The sequence below is a fragment of the Erithacus rubecula genome (assembly GCF_903797595.1).
Source record: "Erithacus rubecula genome assembly, chromosome: 8".
NCBI lineage: Eukaryota > Metazoa > Chordata > Aves > Passeriformes > Muscicapidae > Erithacus > Erithacus rubecula.
Window position 1 is genome coordinate 26539325 of NC_136659.1, and position 19855 is coordinate 26559179.

General features: G+C 38.7%; 1 protein-coding gene across 1 annotated transcript in view; it reads left to right on the top strand.

The window, feature by feature from the left end:
• SLC49A4 (solute carrier family 49 member 4) overlaps positions 1–19855 on the top strand; it is a gene marked incomplete at its 5' end in the record, with an annotated part of 61166 nt that overhangs the window by 31822 nt on the left and 9489 nt on the right. Inside the window, 4 exons of the mRNA XM_079310514.1 lie at positions 4273–4402; positions 9427–9535; positions 10156–10223; positions 15080–15207. Coding sequence (XP_079166640.1) covers positions 4273–4402; positions 9427–9535; positions 10156–10223; positions 15080–15207 — 435 coding nt within the window. The remainder of the gene's footprint in view (positions 1–4272; positions 4403–9426; positions 9536–10155; positions 10224–15079; positions 15208–19855) is intronic.

Genomic DNA, 19855 nt, shown 5'->3' on the forward strand with positions numbered 1-19855 from the left:
TAAGGCTCTGAAAATCGTGTGGCAGATGGACATGGCTAGTGTGAAAGAAGGAAAAATGAAAGCAAGTCAGGTTTTTTCCTGAGGAGCAGTAGATAAAGAGAGGAAGAACCCTAGCAATTACAGCAGTGCTTTAGCTCTCCCTCTGCAGATTTTCCATGGAGAGGGAAGAATTCATCTGCCTAAGGAAATGCCATGTTGTGCTTGAAACCACTGTTTTGAGTCTGGTAGCACTAGAAATGTTGCCTTCAGCAGTGCATTCGACTCACATTCTCTTCTGTTCTCTTTCTGGAGGTTTTCCTAAGCATTTTCCTCAGAAATGGGGATGGATGTTGCCACCAAGGTTCAGATCTTGCCTGCCTCACATCTCAGCATGGCTCTTTCTACCTTTCTGAGTTGGCAAGGATGTGGGAGCACCCTCGTGGTTTCTTTGTGCTGGTGTTTGTGTCCTATGGGATGTGTATTTTCAGGAGCTGCAAACCCTGTAGCTGTTCAGACAATGACAGAGAGCTTCTTTGTGAATATTGCTGGCCTGCAGTGAATCACAGTAATGATGGAAAACCTCCAACTGGTTTAAAATGGCAAAGAACTGTCAAAGAGGAGTTTGCTTTGAATCCCTTATGGGATTTGTTCTGTCTCAGCTTAGCCCTGTTTCCCTGAAGAGCTGAATGCACAAGGTTCCTTCAGACTGTTCCCTGTACTCTCTTGTGCCCCATGGGCTCCAGAGGTGGGAAGGACAGCTGCTTCATGGTGGGTTGACAGTGAACAGACAGCTCTGTTCACCTATGGGGCAAAAAATACCTGGTAGGTATGGTAGGCTACTATCTGTCCACTTTAACAGCTGTGCAGAAAACTAGGCTCAAACTAACTTCACAGATCAGTAGTAAAGGTTTTGCAGAATGTAGAAGAACAAGAAGCTGGATCCAAATGTCCCACTTCTTCAGTGTGGTCAGGTGTGGTATGATTTGTCCTTCCAGATACTATGGGAAAGCCGGTTTCACAGGGTAGGCACTCTGCATTTCTAATGAGCTTGTTGCTTTTGTTGAGCTAGCGTTAAATAAGCAGCCTCCAAAAGTTAGATGATGTCTTTTAAAAGACAGTAACTATGTGAATTGTTAACTTGGGATCAGTAGTGTGCCAAGAGTGTGCAAATTTTCCAAAGACTTAAGCTCAAACATGATTACGAAGCAATTGCTTATAAGCCCATTCTGAAATTGCTCTGTTAACTCCAGTCTCTTCTGTTTTTTAATAAATTGCTGTTCCTTTATCTCAAACACGGACTAAGAGCTCAGCTGAATTACCACAGCCTCTTTCTGTGTCGTCTGTGTCGCTGCACATTCTGGGTCACAGCTCAAGTAATATGAATGTAGCAAGCCAGGATTGCAATGTACTACCTGAATCATGTTAGAAAGCATGAATTATTCTGGACTGCAGCCAGAGCTTTTAGCCTTGTGCTTTCTTAAATATCCATGTAAAATCATTATTTGTTTAAAAAAAAAGTGTGTGTGTGTGTGTAAGGGGCCCTCATGCCCCCTGGAATGTTCCCACAAAATAAGGTGGGGAGGAAGGGTTTTGGGATTGAACAGGTTGTTGTGCTGTGAGTAGCCTGTCTGAAGGAAAAATACTTTGTTATCAAGGCTTGTGACTCTATAAACATATTTTTCTTTTTTTTTTTTTTTTTTTTTTTTTTTTTTTTTTTTTGTCTGTTTGGGGTTTACACAAGTATCAGGGTGCCTGCTTCCTAGGCTAAGATTCAGGCATCTCTCACGTCACAAGTCCCTGTGGTGTGGTGCCCAGCTTTTATGAAGCATTCCAGTTTCACTCCTCAACAAATACAGATATGTTCATGTCTGTGTCTCTGCACACTAATTTATGAGTTGCCCCATTCCATGTGCTTTGCTCTGTATTAGAGCATCCATCACTTTTGAGAAGCTGGCAGATTCTAAAGAAGAGCCTCTCTCTTGTGGCTGCAGTTCCCTCGCTTTCAGCATTGACCTAGTTCTTACCTTCTAAATTTTGCTTCCTTATACTCACTACTTACTGACCAGGAAAAGTTTTAGATTGTACTCCTCTTCCTCTAGTCTGGTAAAGGATGGAGATAAGAGTGTGGGTTTCCTATTGAGGAAGGGTTTCAATATGTAAGGAATCAGATGTGTTTGGCAGTACCTGGATTTTTGATAGAGGGGTATTGTTTATGAAGCTAAGATGGCACTAAAACCTCATCTTCCTCAACAGAAGGAGATACTTTTGTTTCCACAGTGAATTTGTCACTTTTCATTTGTGCATGAGAGCAGAGCTATCTCAGCAAATTTTTTAGCCTGCAAAGTATAAGACTGGGAAACACTGATGAGTTGCAAGAAGGTACTATTACAAGGTTAGCTTGCTGAACTTAGTAATTAAAAAAAAAAAAAAAAAAAAAAAAAAAAAAAAAAAAAAAAAGAAAGAGGGTTACTATACTGCTCCTAGTACAGCAATTTGACTGGTAGAAATCTTGAGACAGTGCATAGATGAGGCTCCAGATGGGCACCTATTATGAAATGTTTGTATGATTTAAAAAAATTACTGGTGTGTTTTATTGTTCAGAAAAAAATGTGACCTTTCCCCTTACAGTATTGCAGTATAACAGCGTTAAATAATGAGTACCTTGGCCAAAATTTATAGGATTGTGTGATCACATTCTTGATTGGCTATACCTGTCTGTAGTCTTAAATCTTCCTTAATATGTGCTTAAAATGTGTGTATGCATGTAATACATGTGCCTGTAAACCTATATGTGGAATAGAGGCAGGAGGGGGGATAAACAGCTTTTACTAAAGAGCTCTGTAGAATCATCCAGTAGTGACAGAGCATCTCATCATTTCTTAGGTCTGGGATGATCAGTTACAGCCAGTTCTTTATTCAGTACTCGTGTTCTCCAAAACAATATGCACAAAGATAGAAGTTAATCTATTTTCTGAAGAGCAAAGGAGTGAAAAGGTCTGGTTAAAGTGCCCTTGGCCCTCAAAACATGCAGTTACACCACAGCAGGAAAAGGGACACCACATAATTCAAAATGAGTCCTTTAGTATTTGATCATGAAAAACGGCATTGTCACACTCCCAAAATGCCTTTTTTCCCATATGCCAAATAGAAGCATTCATTTCCCTTCTCCATCTCCATTTGATCCATTTAGACTCTGAGTGTTATTTACTTTTCAGTTTCCTGAATTTATTTTCTTCTAGTTTAGCAGAAGACCTGGCGAAGTGCCATGTTCATATTGATTTATTAAAAAAGAGAAGAAGAAAGAAAATTAAGGCAACTGAGTATCTAGCTCTGCTGGAATTTATTTGTGGTGTCAGTGAACACTTCTTTGTTATAACATCACAAATTCTTTTAAGATAACACACTTCAGCTATACATTTTTCTCTCTATCAGCAAAGAATCTTGTTTTCAAAGGGGATAGGAGAAATACCAGGATTGAGGACTGTGGAGAACATGATATATATACACTGTAAAACAAATTAATTAGACTGACTATGGGTAGAGTTGTTTCTTTTCAGAATGTCTGCTCATGGGACTTACTGTTTTCTGTGAAGTGCTCATCACTTTTCAAGCTCAGGTCCAAACTTCTGCTATGAAATTTTTCAAAGGTTTGGAGTACCTGCTGCTAAACAAGCAGAGCATCCACAAACAGCTATATTCTTTCTTTTTTCCCCCCTCTTACCTGCACTTTTTCTATTCATGAGCCATGGCTGCTTCTGCACTTTGCTCTTTATATTCTGTTGCCATGTAGTACTGTTTGTGTTGGAACTGCTGCCTTGCTTGACCTTTTGTTTGCCTTCATCATCTTGTGCAATGAATAATTGTTATTCCATGCCCTGGGGCTCCCGAGTCCCATCTGTTTAAAGTCTCTAGCATGCTGTTACCTGCACTGAGTTACTTCCATCGCAAGGAAACGTGGCCAAATCCTCATATTGCAGTTCTCTCTGAAGAGAAAAAGCAAAAGCTTTCCTTTTGCTTCACTGAGTTCCCTGTGTGTGAGCCTGACTCTCTGCAGCACCTATCACTGGAATGGACTGCCAGTCTCATTGATTCTCCATCTCAATTTGAAATCTTGTTTGGGGAAGGAGAAAGAAATTTCTCGTTCAAGTTACGGAATTCTGTTGTCAGGAGCAGTCAAGCACTTGTGGTGGGATTTATGTCTCAGAGGCTGGCTGATAACAGCACAGTAGTGAAATAAGTCTTTCAACGCTAACATCTGTTCTTGGTTTTGTTTTTCTTTGCCCTCTTGTTTAGAATTTGGAATGGTTTCCCTGATATTTTCTGCAGCGTTGGCCTACTTCCCCTCGCGCCCTCCATTCCCCCCCAGCGTGGCTGCAGCGAGCCAGCGGCTCAGCTACAGGAGAAGTTTTTGCAGACTCTTAAGGTAGGACCTCTTTGGGTTTCCACTTCAAAGCAGATCAGTGCCTAAGTAAATAAAAACAAGTGTGCTTTAATCTTCTCATTGAGCAAACAAGTTGGTTTTAAACAAAATAAAATTAAATATTAATGTCAAGACATAAAAGGATGTTAACTGCTAAAGAGCAGACATTAAATTTTAAACCACTCTGTGTATCTCTAGTCTTCATGCCAGTCCTTCAGCAATAGCAGTGCTTTAGTCATCCTGTTAGCATGGCTTTTCTTATGCAGTGCTTCTGTTACATCAGATTATACAAGATAGCTAAAAGTGAGCAGTGAGAAAACAGTGAACAACACTGGGCAAAACTAACTTCTAAGTTGGTTTCTTCTGTGCTTATTACATTGGAATGAATTTGGGGTTTACTTGTCTCTTGAAGGCTTATTCTGCTGCTTTCATTCAGCCATGGAAGCAAAACATGAACCATTCTAAAACTATCATATGACCAATTAAATCTCATTAATTGTACATCAAAATATGAAGTGGGAATAGAAAAAGTGTCTCCAGGTGTGTTTCTGGATAGGCTCAAAGGTAAGCTAGCTTCCTTTGAATTTTTAGGTTAAAAAGAAGAGGTTATAAAGAAAGTGACAGTATTGCAGCTTCTCCCTCTTGGGTTCTTTTAGTGAGACACAATCTCACTTCTCCCCAGTGTTTTTATGGTGTCTTGTGTAATGGAAATATGATCTCAGAGGAGCAGCTAAAGCAAGTGTAATATTAATGGTGAATAATTGTGAGGGCCCATGCCCTGTAGATGATACTGCACAGAGGAGCTTCCCAGGGCAAAGGAGAGCTGCTCCCCTGGTACAGAATAGGACTGACTTCACTGGGAGGCTTCTGACTCTTGCTGTAATTGTTTGTTGAGTGATGTAGGAGCTGAATCTGCATATAAAGGGCTGCTTGAAGCTTGGTAACTGTGCAGCTTTAGACATTTAGTTACTACAGACCTATTGTGGGCTGTACTTTCAATAATTGTATTTAGAGGCAGCAAAAACAACTCATCCCTTGCTTTCACTGGGTTTTCTTTTCTTTTGTTTTTGAAGGCTTTATTGTTGTTGTTGTTATTTGGGGGAGTAAATAGTTGGCAAAATGCTTAATCCTGTGTGTTCATCCTTGAGCAGAGTGGCACTCAGGAGGTGTGAGTACAGCTGCGTGGTTAGTCTGCAAAGTGACCTAATCAGGGTATTAAAAAATAGCAGTTCCCTTAAGGACACTTAGCACACACAATAATGCTGTTCTGCACCCAAGCTAATGTGCTGTTAGACCCTGCCTGAGGCCTTGTTGTAAAAATGTTGCTGTTGAACAGAAATTCAAACAGCAACTGGCTCCTCAGGTGAAATATAAAATTTCAGTTGACAGTGCTCCATTTGGGAGTTTTATAACCATTAGATTCCATGTTCAAAGTGTTGTAAACAGTGGACCTGAGATACTGGTAAGGTCAGGGTGTAAACAGCAAAGCTGGCTTACTATTAAGAATAACCAGTGAAACTTAAAAAAACAAACTGGGCTCTTAAATAATGAGTCTAGTTTACAGTGTCTCCAAGAACCAAGAGGGCTTTTTTAAAATGTGGACAGGTAGATAATTATATCTCTCATCCCTCAGGTCTTGCATTCTTCCATGCTTCCCTTTATCAAAGGCACTTCATTCCTCTGTACATGAACCAATCAACAGTTCATCATTAAACCCACTTATCTTGGGGAGCTGTTCAGTAACAATCTGTCTTGCAAGGGAGTTTTATAAAAGAAATGCATGATATCTGCCATGCTTCAAGAGAAATCCATCATCTGGTTCATTAGGCTTCTGAGCTCTGTTGTCTGCCTAATCTAGGCTTTATCTTGGCTCAGAGAGTCTTTCTTTAGACTTGGTGGTGTAGAGTGAAGGTAACCAGCAGATGAGTACCTGGAAATCATGACTTCCTTTTATTGTAGATTACCCTTTGGTGTAAGAACTGTGTGTAAGGCATTTAGGATGTGTGTGAGCTGGTGGGGTGATCCAGCTATGCACCAGATACACTCAGGAGAACTGAGATGTTCATCATTTCCCTGTCTTCTCTGCCAGGCTGCAGTTTTATTACATCAAAATAAAGCAACATAGCATAACTTTACCATTCAAGTCACTGACCTTTTTTGTTTGAACACCAAGGGGATCTATCACATCCTTGCAACTCCCACACTCCTTCATGCCTTCGGGTCCTTGGGCAATCATCTACATGAGCTGCTTCTTGCAGAGTTATTACACCATCAGCAGAGGTCAGCCATCCCCTGTGGGCCCTTTTTGGGGGACGTTCTTAGGAACTTGGTTCTTCCTTCTGATTTGGAGGATTCCTCCTTCTGACAGATTGTAACAATTAGTTGATGTCTGATTATCTCCTGATACCAACTCTGCCTGCAGTGGGAGACAACAGATTGGTCATGGTTTGGGAGCTAAGCCCAAATCTTTTAACAGTCTATCACACACTGACAAGTGTAGTTTGAATTTTCATTAGAAAATTTATGGTGCTCTGTCTCAGTTTATTGGGTAAAGCAAATATGACTTGTTTTTATTTCCCCAGTTCAGGAAACTTCATTTCATTCAGGAAAATTTCACAAACTTCAATGGAAAAAAATCCTAATACAAGTAAATAGTTGTTAAGTCTTAAAACCTGTGATTTTGTTTTGTGATTTTTGTTTTGAAGTAACTTTTAGCCAGTTACATGGCTTTTATATTTTCTAGGGACTATGTAAGCAATTTGGAAATTTTGTATCAGGGGTTTTGTGCATCATTATTGCTTTAATGACACTTTCATCAACATCACCATCCAGTAATGGAATCTGTGCAGAATGTGCCTGATGTTAATAGGCACTGTCAAAGTTACTCTGAAAATGATGACAGACTTTGATGGGGCTCCCCTCTGAACCAGCCTGTCTTACAGATTCTAGTGGTGTTAGGTTTCTGAAAAAAACAGAAGAAAAAATCAATCCATATTCCAGCAGAATGGTATAACAGAGAGGCTAATGCTGATATCCTGTCATTGCTGATAGGATGGAAAACAGTGTGGGTTCAACAGCTGATGGTGTGACAGACAGCACATTTTTCTGCTTTCAGTGGAGCAATTGCAAAATTGCAAAACTGTACACAAGTGAGTGGAGCCATGAAAAGTGGAGCTGCTCCTAAAGATGCGTGTTTTGAATGGCTTTAGCCAGTATGAGTGAGGAATTGCTGGGCAAGGGGGCAGAATGACACCTGGTGATCAGTGTCTCTGTCACTGCCATGCTCCCTTTTCATGGTCACCTTCCTTGTTGTGGAGACTAGGCAGGGGAGCAGGCTCTGTCCCTGGAGGTTGTCATCATGCAGAGCTGGTACTGTGGAATTGGTTCTAGGGGTTGGATGTGGCACAGAGCAGCTATCCCACATCACAGTTGCTTGAGTTACAGAAAACAAATACACCACAGGAAATGCTGATCAAGTAAAGGACAAAGTTCTCCCTCAAAAGTAGCTCTTTAATGAAATTGAGGTCCAGGTGGCCAAAGATTTTGAATATTCAGCAGGTGTTATTTCAGAACACTGCATTCAGACTTGTTTCCTCTTAGCAATCTACAGTATGGCTCTATAAGGTCCATGCAAAATTCCCTTTTATTATGTTGCAATGCTTTCACATGGATAGTATTAAATAGCATCAAATGCCAAGGTGATACAAGGTAGATTGGGATAAGAGTATGTCATTCTTAAGAAAGAAAAAAGAAGTTGTCAGGCAGACAGTAGCATTCAGAGAAATACATATCTAATGTATAAAAGAGCTGAAAGTTGGAGAGTTGTTTTTCTTTGCATTAAAAGATAAATCTGACGAGTGATATGGAAAGCAGAGGATATGTTCATGGGATGGAAATGTGTTATTCAAGAAGAGGATGTGTGAAAAAGAACAGTGCAAAAAGCACTGGCTGGTGTGTGGTGTGTGGAGCATCTAAGGGAGTAAAACAGTGTAAGCTGCAAACTTACAAATGTTTTGGAGAGTAATTGAATCTCTCTCTCCCTCTTGGCTTTCGTAACTGTGTGCTATCAAATTGCCACTGCTTGCCAAGAAGCTGGTACTGATCAGGATCAATTTTATGTAAATTGTTTGAGACTAGAGGGAGCCACGTTTGGGTTTACACAGATATCCCATGGAATAACTAACCTTGGAATCACCCTGAAATCTTTTTAATATCTTTTAAAATATCGCTGTTTCAGATTCCAAAGTACATTTTCTTTCTCATTTAAAACATTTTTGAGGAAAACTTGGATGTCTCTTAGTAAGTTGCTTTCACTTATGGTGAGTGGAGGAAATTGTTGGTTGTTTAGCTCTATACATTGAAGATGATGATGCAGCTTTGACTGTTTCACCTTCACTGAATACTAAAGGTTAGATAACTGGGGGGAAAAGCAAACATGTTGACTATGTAGAGTATTATATCTGTCTCTGGTTTTTGCCATTTCAAATTGTCAAAATTTTCCACTCTTGCAAATGTATCTGCCTCATTTCCAGACATTTCCTTGCTTTTCACCAAAATAGAGGATTAAAACAGGTTTAGGATATTTTGATTTTTTTAATTACAGTTCAAGAGGGATGAATCTCTGATTTTATTTTTGAAATAAGTTTTTAATCTTTTAAATTGGAGCTTATTATTCCTAACATACACTTAAGCAAAGTAGGTTGCCCATGCCAATCACACGGAAGAATTCCTTGCAGAAATGAGAAACATATGAGTCCAGCATAAATCTTACAGAAATCTTTGAACTATGTAGAGAAATTGGCTTTTTCTATTACCACAGTGCTAAGGTAGTACCATATCAGCCATGAGAAATTCAGTGACGTGGCTGGATACCTTTCTTGTTTTCCCTGCCTTACTCCTCCTTCAGACCTTTGCTGTTTTTCTTGTTGAGCAGAATATAGATTCTAGGATGTGATCTACTCCCCTAGCTAATCTTGGTGCAGTTTTTAACACAAGCTGAGGCTAATGGCAATGTTTTATCTTCACAGCAATTTCCGATTCCTGATGATTGCTTTAGCCTATGCGATACCACTGGGTGTTTTCTCTGGCTGGTCTGGTGTTCTGGACTTGATACTAACACCCATTCATGTAAGCCAGGTAAGTATCTGCTGACTGATAATCAGCAGCTATTTTGTAAGTGGCATGTTTTTATTTTGCACTAGCATGCAGTTTTATCAGGTTTTTATGTTTAAAATGCTATTAATACATATGTACCACTTTACTCCCTGAAATTTAAAACTAAATGAACTGTAGCTTTGGCATCTCAAACTGTCACAATTCTCCCTGCTGACTCCATCCATGGTGTTTTCAGAACTGTACATACCTTTTGACAAGAAGGAAGAAGGAGGTAAACAAATGGAAGTATTGTTGGCTGCTGCATCTCTAGTGAAAGAAAATAATGTATGCCTGGTGGAAAAGATGAAGTGGAGAGAAGATGATTTCTAAGCTTTTGATAGAGTATTAGAAAAAACCAGAGGCCATTACTCAGATTCCATAAAGAGAGGTCACATTTAGGGCATAGACTACTTAGTCATACTTTCTTGTGGTGAATTTATTTTGTTTCTTAGGAAAAGCCTTGCACTTCAGACTATTGTAGAGAGCTGTTGTTAGCAGTTTGGAGCTCCTGCACAACATTTGTTTTAAAAGTAACACAATCTTATTTTCTCAGCTTTAACATATTTCTTTGTGTTTTGTTTTGGTTTTTTTTCCCCTGCCAGGTGGATGCAGGCTGGATTGGATTTTGGTCTGTAGTTGGAGGTTGTGTTGTTGGCATAGCAATGGCAAGGTAGGAATAATTGCAGGTCCTTCTCTGTTTCTTCAACTGTGATTATCATTCGGTTTATCCTCTTAACAAGAACAGAACTTATTTTCTCTCATCTTCAGAAACTTGAAATGGAGAATTCCTTTTGAGGTTAGTTATAATGTGTTTCTAGTAAAGTAATAATTTGTACCATATTGCTGAGGATTGAGAACTCCACATGCATATACCTGCACTTGGAAGTGAGACTCTTGCTCCTGACAATGGCATCCTGTATGCTGCTTTTGAAGACAGCTCTGATCAATTCAGCTGCCTGATAAGAGGGAGAACCTCATTGTAGCACATTTGGAAAGCATTGAAGGAATTATTGTCTGTCTCCTTCCATAAACACTTTTGGGCATATTGATTCCCAAAGGGATATAGGGAATGTTACACAGGCAGCCTACTACAATAATATTATGCTCCTCCACAGAGGAATTAGTCTGGGCTCGTTTTGGGCAGGTTGCTGGATTCCTGCATAGCCTAACTATTTTCTCCTGTATCCTATGGGCTACAGTATGGGTGTATGTATGGTTTTTATAAATCAGACACAGCTGTCTCTGGCTGTTGTGAATGGTGATGACACGGGGAGTGGAACAACAAGAAATGGATTGCCCTTCCAAAAGGCTGCTCCTTCTCCATTGATGTCCTCTTTAGGAAAAGGGATAGTGGGAGGGAAGAAAAGTTATCACATGTTCCCCTTGCTTTGGGATAATATCTAAGCATTGTCCTGGCTTCTCTGTGTCCACTCTTTGGACTCCAGTTCTGCAGTGAATTTACCACATATGCCAAAATCTGCAACTGTTGCATTGTCGCGGTGTTGTGGATGAAGAGTGATCTTTTTAGGACTCTCTTTTCTTTCTTTTTGAAGCTCTCTTTTTTTTCACTTGCTGTGCTTCATCAGTGTACACAATGCATAAAGAAATGTGAGGTTTCACATCCTGACATTTTGCAGGCTGCCTAGCAACTGCAGCAGGGAGAGGAAAAAAACTCCTGACCTAGGGAAAAGAAACAAGCTCTTCTCTCCCATCTACTCCAGATGCAGGCCAAAGGACTTCATCTAGCCAAACAAAGTTCATGCCCTGGTTTCCTCTAAAAAGAGTTGCTTTTGATTAGCCAATCTCAGATGCAATGTTTTCTCTGTAAGAGAATAGATGTTTAAAAGCAACTGCTGTAAATGACACAGATGCCATAGGTTGCATTTTGAAGCAGGTAGACTGCCAGTTTAATATTTTTCATCATGAATTAATCTCTAGTATATTTGCAACACTTCAGTAGTAGAGCTTAGAAGCTCACTTAACTTTATTAGGAGAGAATCTGCAGATTCTATACCAGCATGCAAATCTCAGTCTTTATGGTAGATTAATTTATTTAATGTATTGCCTGGGTTAAGTTTTAGGAAATGCTGGCAGTCCCTTTAACTACATCAAAATTGATTTCAAACCTTGTCAAATACGTGTATTTTGTAGCATTTAGTAAATTGAAGAGATACCAACAGTCTCTCTCCAAATATGTCTTTGTGATTTGGGCGATGCACAGTTCAGATGGGAGGGTTTGCATACAGAAAGGGAGGGAGGAGGTGATTTGTCACTTCTGATGGATGACTCTCCCTCCTAGGCCTATTCAGCATTTATCTGTGTAGGGTTGAATCAATGACGAGTCTGACTGTAATCTGCTGAAAGTTGTAATTAGGAAAATTAAGTAATGATTCTTGTCAAAGCTGACAAGTTGATATATTTCAGTGTCAGAACTGTGATTTGCCAAGCAAGCAGCTCTCTCCCTTAACCACCTCTCAAGAAGCTGTTAGTTTTAGGGTGTTTTTTTTTTCTTTTTTCTTCTGCTATTTTGTCAAAGCAAAATTGGTGCATCTTAGGAATTTGTTCCTTCCATTTTTATCAATGCAAATTCTGTAATTTAGAATTTTTAACAACCTGAGCCTTGTCCGGGAGCATTAGGTCTTGTACATCACAGTAGGTGTTAAATCATCTGTATTTAAAGTAATGCCCAGTTTGGAAATTTGTTTATGTATCTCATTTTCAGAATGGTGCAAGTTTTCCTCAGCATTATACATAAATCCTTCTACTCTCCACCCACTGCTGTCCTGATAGCCATGAACTTACATGTTTAGCTAATGTGTTTGATACATTTTTATAATTGAAAAGCCTGGCCTATTTTGGGCAGCTGGTAGGTGCTGTACCCTTTGCTGGCAGCTTTCAAATGCTACTAGTTTGAAGAAAAGCAGTGTCAAAGAGCAGCATTCATATAATTGCATGGAAACATAAATCTATTCCCTTTTCTCAGATTTTTTTAAAACTTTTTTTCCCCACATTTGCCAAGGATCATAGATATTTCTTAGGTTTTGTCCTCTGCGGCTCAATTTCAGTTCCTGCTTCTAACCTTCAGTGTAGTCAAAATGCTGAAACTTTATGGCATGGTGCTAATTTCCTTAGCAACAGACAGTGTTGTCAGCAGTGTGGGTTTGTGATTTTAACTGTAGGATACAGCCTGGGGCTGCATCTGCTGGGAGGCTGGAGACTGTTACCAGCAGTAGGCTCAGAGGTCTGTGTCTGGCAAAGTACACACCTTCTCTCCTGTTGTGCCTGCTTTTTTAGCAGCTGCACACAGTCTCTTACATGCTAGATGATGAAGAAGGATTTATACAGAACAAAGGTTTGAAATCAGGTACAGAGCCTGAGGATAAAAGTAATTTCTCATATTTTTTGATTGAAGCAAGTATTATGAAGAGTAGACTAGATCTACAGTTCTTTATTGTCCCCTAACTGGACAAGAAACAGAAGTCCTTCAATTACCAAGTTTAGGCTAGGTTATTATGTAATTTTTTTTTTTCTATTATTTCTATTGCTGGCTGAATCCAGTAGCTGAATAAACCTTTATTTTGGGGTACATTTGATCCTTTTGGAGTTCTGTGATATCTGAGAGCTCTTTGGAGCACACTGCTACCCAGACTGGGATATTTGTGTCAGGAAGAGTTGCAGGTGCTTGGTAAAGGTAGGTATATTCTCCATTCAGCTGTCATGAATGGCCTAGATGCATATCAACCTCCCATCCCCACATACCCTGGTAGTGGGATAGAGGCCAAGGATCCCCTAGAGATCAGCCCCAGACCTGTAGTCCCTGAATGTCCCTCCCAGAAGGCTGATATTTCTCACATTGTTTCATTGGACAGGATCTATGTCACTGCCCTTGCCTGTAAGGACAGTGATGCTGTCTGCCAGCAGGCAAAGCAGGAGTCTCTATGGAATAAGCTGGAAGTTTACACTTTGAGATGCTTCTGCAAAGCTTTTAAAATTGCTGATTTTGACCCTAGTGATCCCACAGAATAATTAAAGAAACTGGCAAACCAGTGAGGCAATCCTGACTCCTCAATTGGGTTGTCAGAAAAAAAATCCAGTAATAGTTGACCTCTGGCTATTGGAGATGAATGCATAAGCCACTTGAACACTGCAGTCATAAACTTCTCAGATTATATGCAGCATTGATCTCCCACTACTGCTTATTGAATTACTGCTAAATTCACTGTGGAATTTAGGCATGGGGAGAATCAAAATACAAGGAAAGAAGTTGGTTAGGGGGAGCGGAGAGTGTTTGCCTGCATTACTCCTGCATCTCTTACGGTATATTTGGAAGTTCTCAGAATGTTGGTAGCATTTCCTTTTTTATCAAGTAAGTATAAGGTATCTGGCTATAGAGTGATCTTTGTCAGGGCAGAGAAGACAGCTGATGGACAGACAAATTCCATCATGGACCAGTCTAGGTGGATTATGCTGCCATTAGCCTGATCAAGGTAGGAGCCTGTGGGGGCAGAAGATATGCTTTAGAAATACATACCTAACCTGTCCGTCCCAAAATCACATCTCTAAGCAGGAGATTATAGACAATTACTGACGAATAAATGACATTGCCTTTTCTAATATATCTTTCCCAGTAGTTAGGTTGACATCCCTTTTGAAAAGAGCAGTCGCACTGATAATTATGCTGCACGAACACTGCTCAAAAGCATTCTGTCTCCTTGAAAGAAAAAGGGGAAAAAAAAGATGAAAAATGCAATTGTACCATCAGGTGGTATAAAGATCATAATTCCCTCTATATAACAGCCAGACTGCCCAAGGACTTTTGAGGCTATCCTCTCCCAGTCTGTCAGCAGGGTCTGGTAGAAGAGAAGTAGCACCAAGCTTGTGGTTTCTGGAACTTTTCAACCCAAAACAGCCACTGGCAGAGTGACCCCCTGTGTAACCCCTGAGTGACCTTCCTTGCCTAAGCCACCACGAGCTGCATCACCAATGCATCCAAGGGTTCAGAAGCTGTTCCTTGTCATCTTCAACTAGGGATTCTTTCGAATTTTTTGGAGTTTTTCCATTTCCCACAGGAATGAATCTTGACACTTAACTGTGCCTTGAATGAAACACGGCAGCCTCCTCATATGCTAATGGAGCTCTGTGTCTGCCAAGGGAGACTGGCAAATGCTGACAAAACAGCGATGGAAGTAGTGGTGAGATATTGTGTCCAACAAATGCAGAAGAAAAAAAAAAACTTTGCTCCAGTGTTTTCATTTGATGCATTGAGAATTGCTTGAGAATTGTTCTAGTTTGGTTGTTACTTCGTGACAGCTAAAAAATTCATGGCTTTTCAGTTTGACAGCTAGAAATATCACTGTTCTATAAAAATACCTTTTTTCTATTTCTGAAAATGAGAAATGACTTTTAAATTGTTTTTATAGTCTCCAAAATGTTTAATGAGAATATGCTGAATTAATTGTCAAGCATCACATTTAAATAATATGAAAATCAGCATTTGTACTGTTCTGATGTGTGCTTTTATTTTAGATTTGCAGATTTTATCAGGGGCATGCTGAAGTTCATACTGCTGCTGCTTTTATCTGGAGCAACATTAGCATCAACCTGGTTCACTCTCACCTGTCTAACTACTGTCACTCATCTGCCTTTAACCACAGGTATTGACAATTATTTTAATTTCTACTCTTTATAATTGATATTACAGGGAAATATTTGCAGTCTTCACTATCTTATTACCTGGTTTAGTATCTTTAGTAATACAGTACTTTCACTAAGACAAAGAATTGTTTAGAAAGTCTATTGAACCTGAAATATCTTCACTGGCTTGGAATAACTTCATCACAAGATTTAAAACTTGAGAAATCCAATACTGAGAACCCCAAATACACATTTGAATATGATTTGGGGACTAAGTGTTTTTCTCTTTTGAATCCTTTGGAATAACTGAAGTGAGAAATGAATCAAGAAAAATCAGATGAATGAGAATAGTGTTGCATATAAGCAACAATGACATGTCTGGGAATTTAGGAGTTTGAAACTTATATTAGTTATTGGAAACACATGGTGCATTTCAAATCAAGGTGACCCATAGTGTTTCAGCCATCTAAATCTGTCCCTGCACAGTGCTGTCCTCTTTTTTTGCACCTGCATGCAGGTTCAGGGAACTCTTCCAGCCCAAAATTAACTCAGCCTGCACCTCAAAAGGACAGGGAAAAAAAAGCTGTTGGCAGGAGTGGGGGTAAAAGCTCGGAGTTCTAGTTGGGCTGCAAGCAGGCTGTACCTTCAGTTGAAATCTAGCACTGCTTAGTTCTTAAAAATCTGTCCTTCACCTTATTATCTGCACCAGTGGACTGATCCACCTGTGATACCAAGACCTTCAACAGAGCAGCAAGTTACAGTAAAACCTGAGCCATCAAGGTTCAAAAATATATTTATTGAGTAAAGAATCCTATAAATCTATTTTAAATAAAGTGCCATCTTTGTCACAAGCAGTTTATGCATTCTAGGAGAAATGAAAACTTTTTTTGCTCATTTTTAATAAACGAGTTTGGTGGGGAAAGTGGTATATAGAGTAGTGTTTTACTCAAATGAAGTTTGAGTTTCAGTAAGTGTCCTTGGTGCACTGCAAATGTCACAACTATAAACGAAAGTGGGTACAGCAAATTGAAATACATGATCAATTCAGGAGCAACACCATCTGGATAGATAGGTCAAATTTGTGCTTTATCTTGAAATTTCAGTGCTTTCAAAAATTCTGTTTAAATAAAACATAATTTAATCAATAAACAAATCAAATTTCATGATGGCTGTTGTCAGACTAAATGACTACACATTTCCATCAAATCTAAAATAAAAGCAATAAAAGCTTTTTCCCCGTGCTTGCCTGTTTCATCACTACAAGCCTGCAGTAATGTAAATTTTTACAGTAACTCTATCCTCTAAATTGATGCAACAAGCCAAACACATAAATGACCCTTCAAGTCTATGCATAAGAATGAAGCAGAGACGTTTCAAGAGGGGAAAGTCATTATGTACGTACTCGCCAGTGCTCCAAAACAAAACTGATGGAGCTCTCTGATTTTATTTTATTGGGATTTTTTGTAAAGAATTTGGCATGCAACATGGGTTCTATATTTGTTTGTAGCATGTAGGTGCATTGTGCTGGTCTTTTTGGAAAGGTGTCAGGACATAAAAGTAGGTAAGGTATTTGAGGTTTGATGTATAGTCTCCTAAACTACCATCCCTTGATTCAAATAAAGGGATTGGGTTGTACTTTTTATGCAATTACCATTTATCTTAAAATGGATGATTCCTTAGATTGTTGTAATTTATATATCAGTGTTTTCTGTCAGTGCTTCTCTTATATATGTCACTGTAAATACTGAGCCCTTTTTAAAATACAAGCTTGTTTTGAATAGAAGTGCCTGTAATGTGGTGCATTCCTCAAAACAATAAAAAAGGTAATCTAAAGCATCAGAGTGCAGCCAGAAAATAAGATCTCTTTTTTCTTTTGTTTAAATTTCATAGATATGTGGTGGGGGAAGGTTTGTATCAGGCATTTCTCATTAAAGTTCTTAGGAAATAGATGTAATGTGCGTGTTCAATTTAGTTCCTTGTACACAGAAAAGCAGTGCTATATCTTTATGAAATATGCTGTTATGGATGAAAACACACAAGCTATTTAAGCTAATTTATAGGACTTCATGCTAGATTATTCCTCAATGTAATGATGCAACATGATGATGACCTCTGCATTCACAGTAATTGGGAGAAACGGTACATTTGAATTGATTTGGATGAACTTCCTTTTTTTCTTCTCCTTTTAATTAAAAGTTTGAGATGTAGAGTGTATTGGAGTACAAATCTAGGAGGTCAAATGCAGGCTGTGGGCTACCAGCTTTTGGAAGTGATTAGTGGTAGCTGGTAAAGGTAGAAGTCACTCTGCATATCAGTGGGCAGGTGTTGACAGTGGACTTCCAAGTAGTTATTCTCTGTGCTTTTTGTAGCAATGGAAGATGTGCAAAACAAAACCAGACATCATTGTGGGGCTTTTCCCCATTCATCTTTTAAAATTTTAAGAAAAAATCTCTTAAATATTTGTTTTTAAAATAAAAGCAAACCAAACCCCTCTTTTAACGGATGTTCTTTGTATCAGTTTTAATAATATCTGGTTTAAATAATGAGGAAGGGAAGGTATTTGAAAAAATGGTCACAGCAAAATATATTTTCCTCACCTTGTTTGTATAATATTCTCCTAATTCCTTTCAAATAGGCACAACATAATTTAAAGATATTTCCTACAAAATGTAATTACTTAGAATGGAGACCTTTAATGCAGATATTAAAAATCAATGACTGCATTTGTGGTTTTAAATTGTACTGTTTAGCATTGTTTGTGTTGAGTAATGCCTGCGCTGCTTTGTATTTGCATAATACCCTCAATTTTTCCTCCTGCCATGGAGAAAGACAAGTTTTGTGTCATTTGCTGACTTCTTAATTTATATTCAAAAGACTTTTTAAAAACTGCATTCAGAGTTGTATATATGAATTATAACAGTCAGTGTGGGGTGAAAAAGAAAGCAAGGCAATAATGATACAGTGCCAGCTACTGTATCATCTGTCTGAAACACCTCTCATCAGCTAATCACAGCTGTCCAAAAACCTTGATTCTGGAATTCATTTATATTTTATGCAAGCCTGAATTTTATTTTAAGAAATTTTAATTTTAATGTATATTACTTGCATTTCAGTTTCAAAGACAATTTTATGTACACATTGAGCATTAAAATAGGTTTCTCCATTGAATTCCCAGTGCAGCTGCTGATCTGTTTCTCTTTGCCAAGTTCATTGTTAGTTTGCTTTGTACTGAACTTCATTATGTGAATTTATGTACAATGGATACTTCGACCCAAAGTAATTGTGTAAGGCATTGTATTGCCAGTTTCAGTATCTTGCCATTTTGTATTGCTGGTAGGATCTCTGGATACAAATAGTAGCATTTTCCAAAAATTGATATGCAACACTAGTTGCTCGCAGCTCAGATTGAATGTTTTCAGTGTAGCATATCAAGAATATTCTAATATTTATGAGCACATGCAGCAGAAGTTTGCTTTACAAAATCTTTTCTAGTGCTGCATGGCACTAGACACTGAATACAGAGGCAACTCCACAAGTTGATGACTATATTTAGGTTAAGCAGCCCACACTTTTATTTTCAGGTTCAGCAGATTGGATATTATAAACACGTGTCTCTCTGTCCTCATTTACAAAGCACAGAAAAAAAGAGGTGTTAATAATATAGGAGTGATTGGTTTATTATTTGTTTAATTTCTTTACTGTAAACAAGATGTGCTTGCTAAGTGTGTAAGGCTGGGAAGCCCAGAGGATAAAACAGTGGCCTGAAAACATTAACCTGCTTAGGGCTGTGGGCAAAACATTACCCTGACTCCTGCTGTGCTTTGCCCACTCATACAATGGGAATAATGACCTTTGTTTTACTGACATCTTCTTTAACATCACAGATAGAAAAGTATTTGAAGAAGAACTAATTTAGGGGGTTAGTTTATGTTAAAAAACAGTGTTCAATAGTATACAATACTTGAAATTAGGGAAGAGCATTTCAGGGATGAGCATCTATTAATCTGGGCACTTTAAATATCCATTGATAGCAAACCTCAATTATTGTGTCATTTCCAGCCCTCTCCTCTTTCATTTCTTGAGGCTTACTCAGTAATTTTTTCACTTCTTAGTTCTCCAACTGCTCTGCTTTCAAAGCAGTTCCACTTGCTTTTCTCATGAGAAGAATGTCAACTAAATCAAAGTTGATCAGATTTTTACTTTCAAAACTATATCATGAGATAGCAATTTGATCAGTGCATGCTGGAATGGAAATCCAGGCAGTGAAACATATTGGTCTTATAAATGTGCACTACAGAGACATCTTTCTTCTATTGTGTTTTTTCATTCCCATAAGTGAATTGCAGTAAAATTTACCGTCTTACCTTAAGGGAGTCACATTTCTCATGGAAGAATTAAAGGTTACTTCTTCCATGACTTTTCTTACCACGACCAGTAGCAAGAGTTAGATCATAGGAAGATTTCATTCTACTTTAATGGACTTCAGATTTTGGCTGAAACTAACTTGAATTGTTCAAATTGGTCATGGGGATACTGAAGCACTAAAGTCAACAAAGCCTGCATTCACATGAGGCATTATCCTTTCACTTTACTGTTTGGGCTGTGGTTATAATGGGCAATAACAAAGTGCCCTAGATCTCCATATGTTTTGCCTTAAATTGTGTGCTG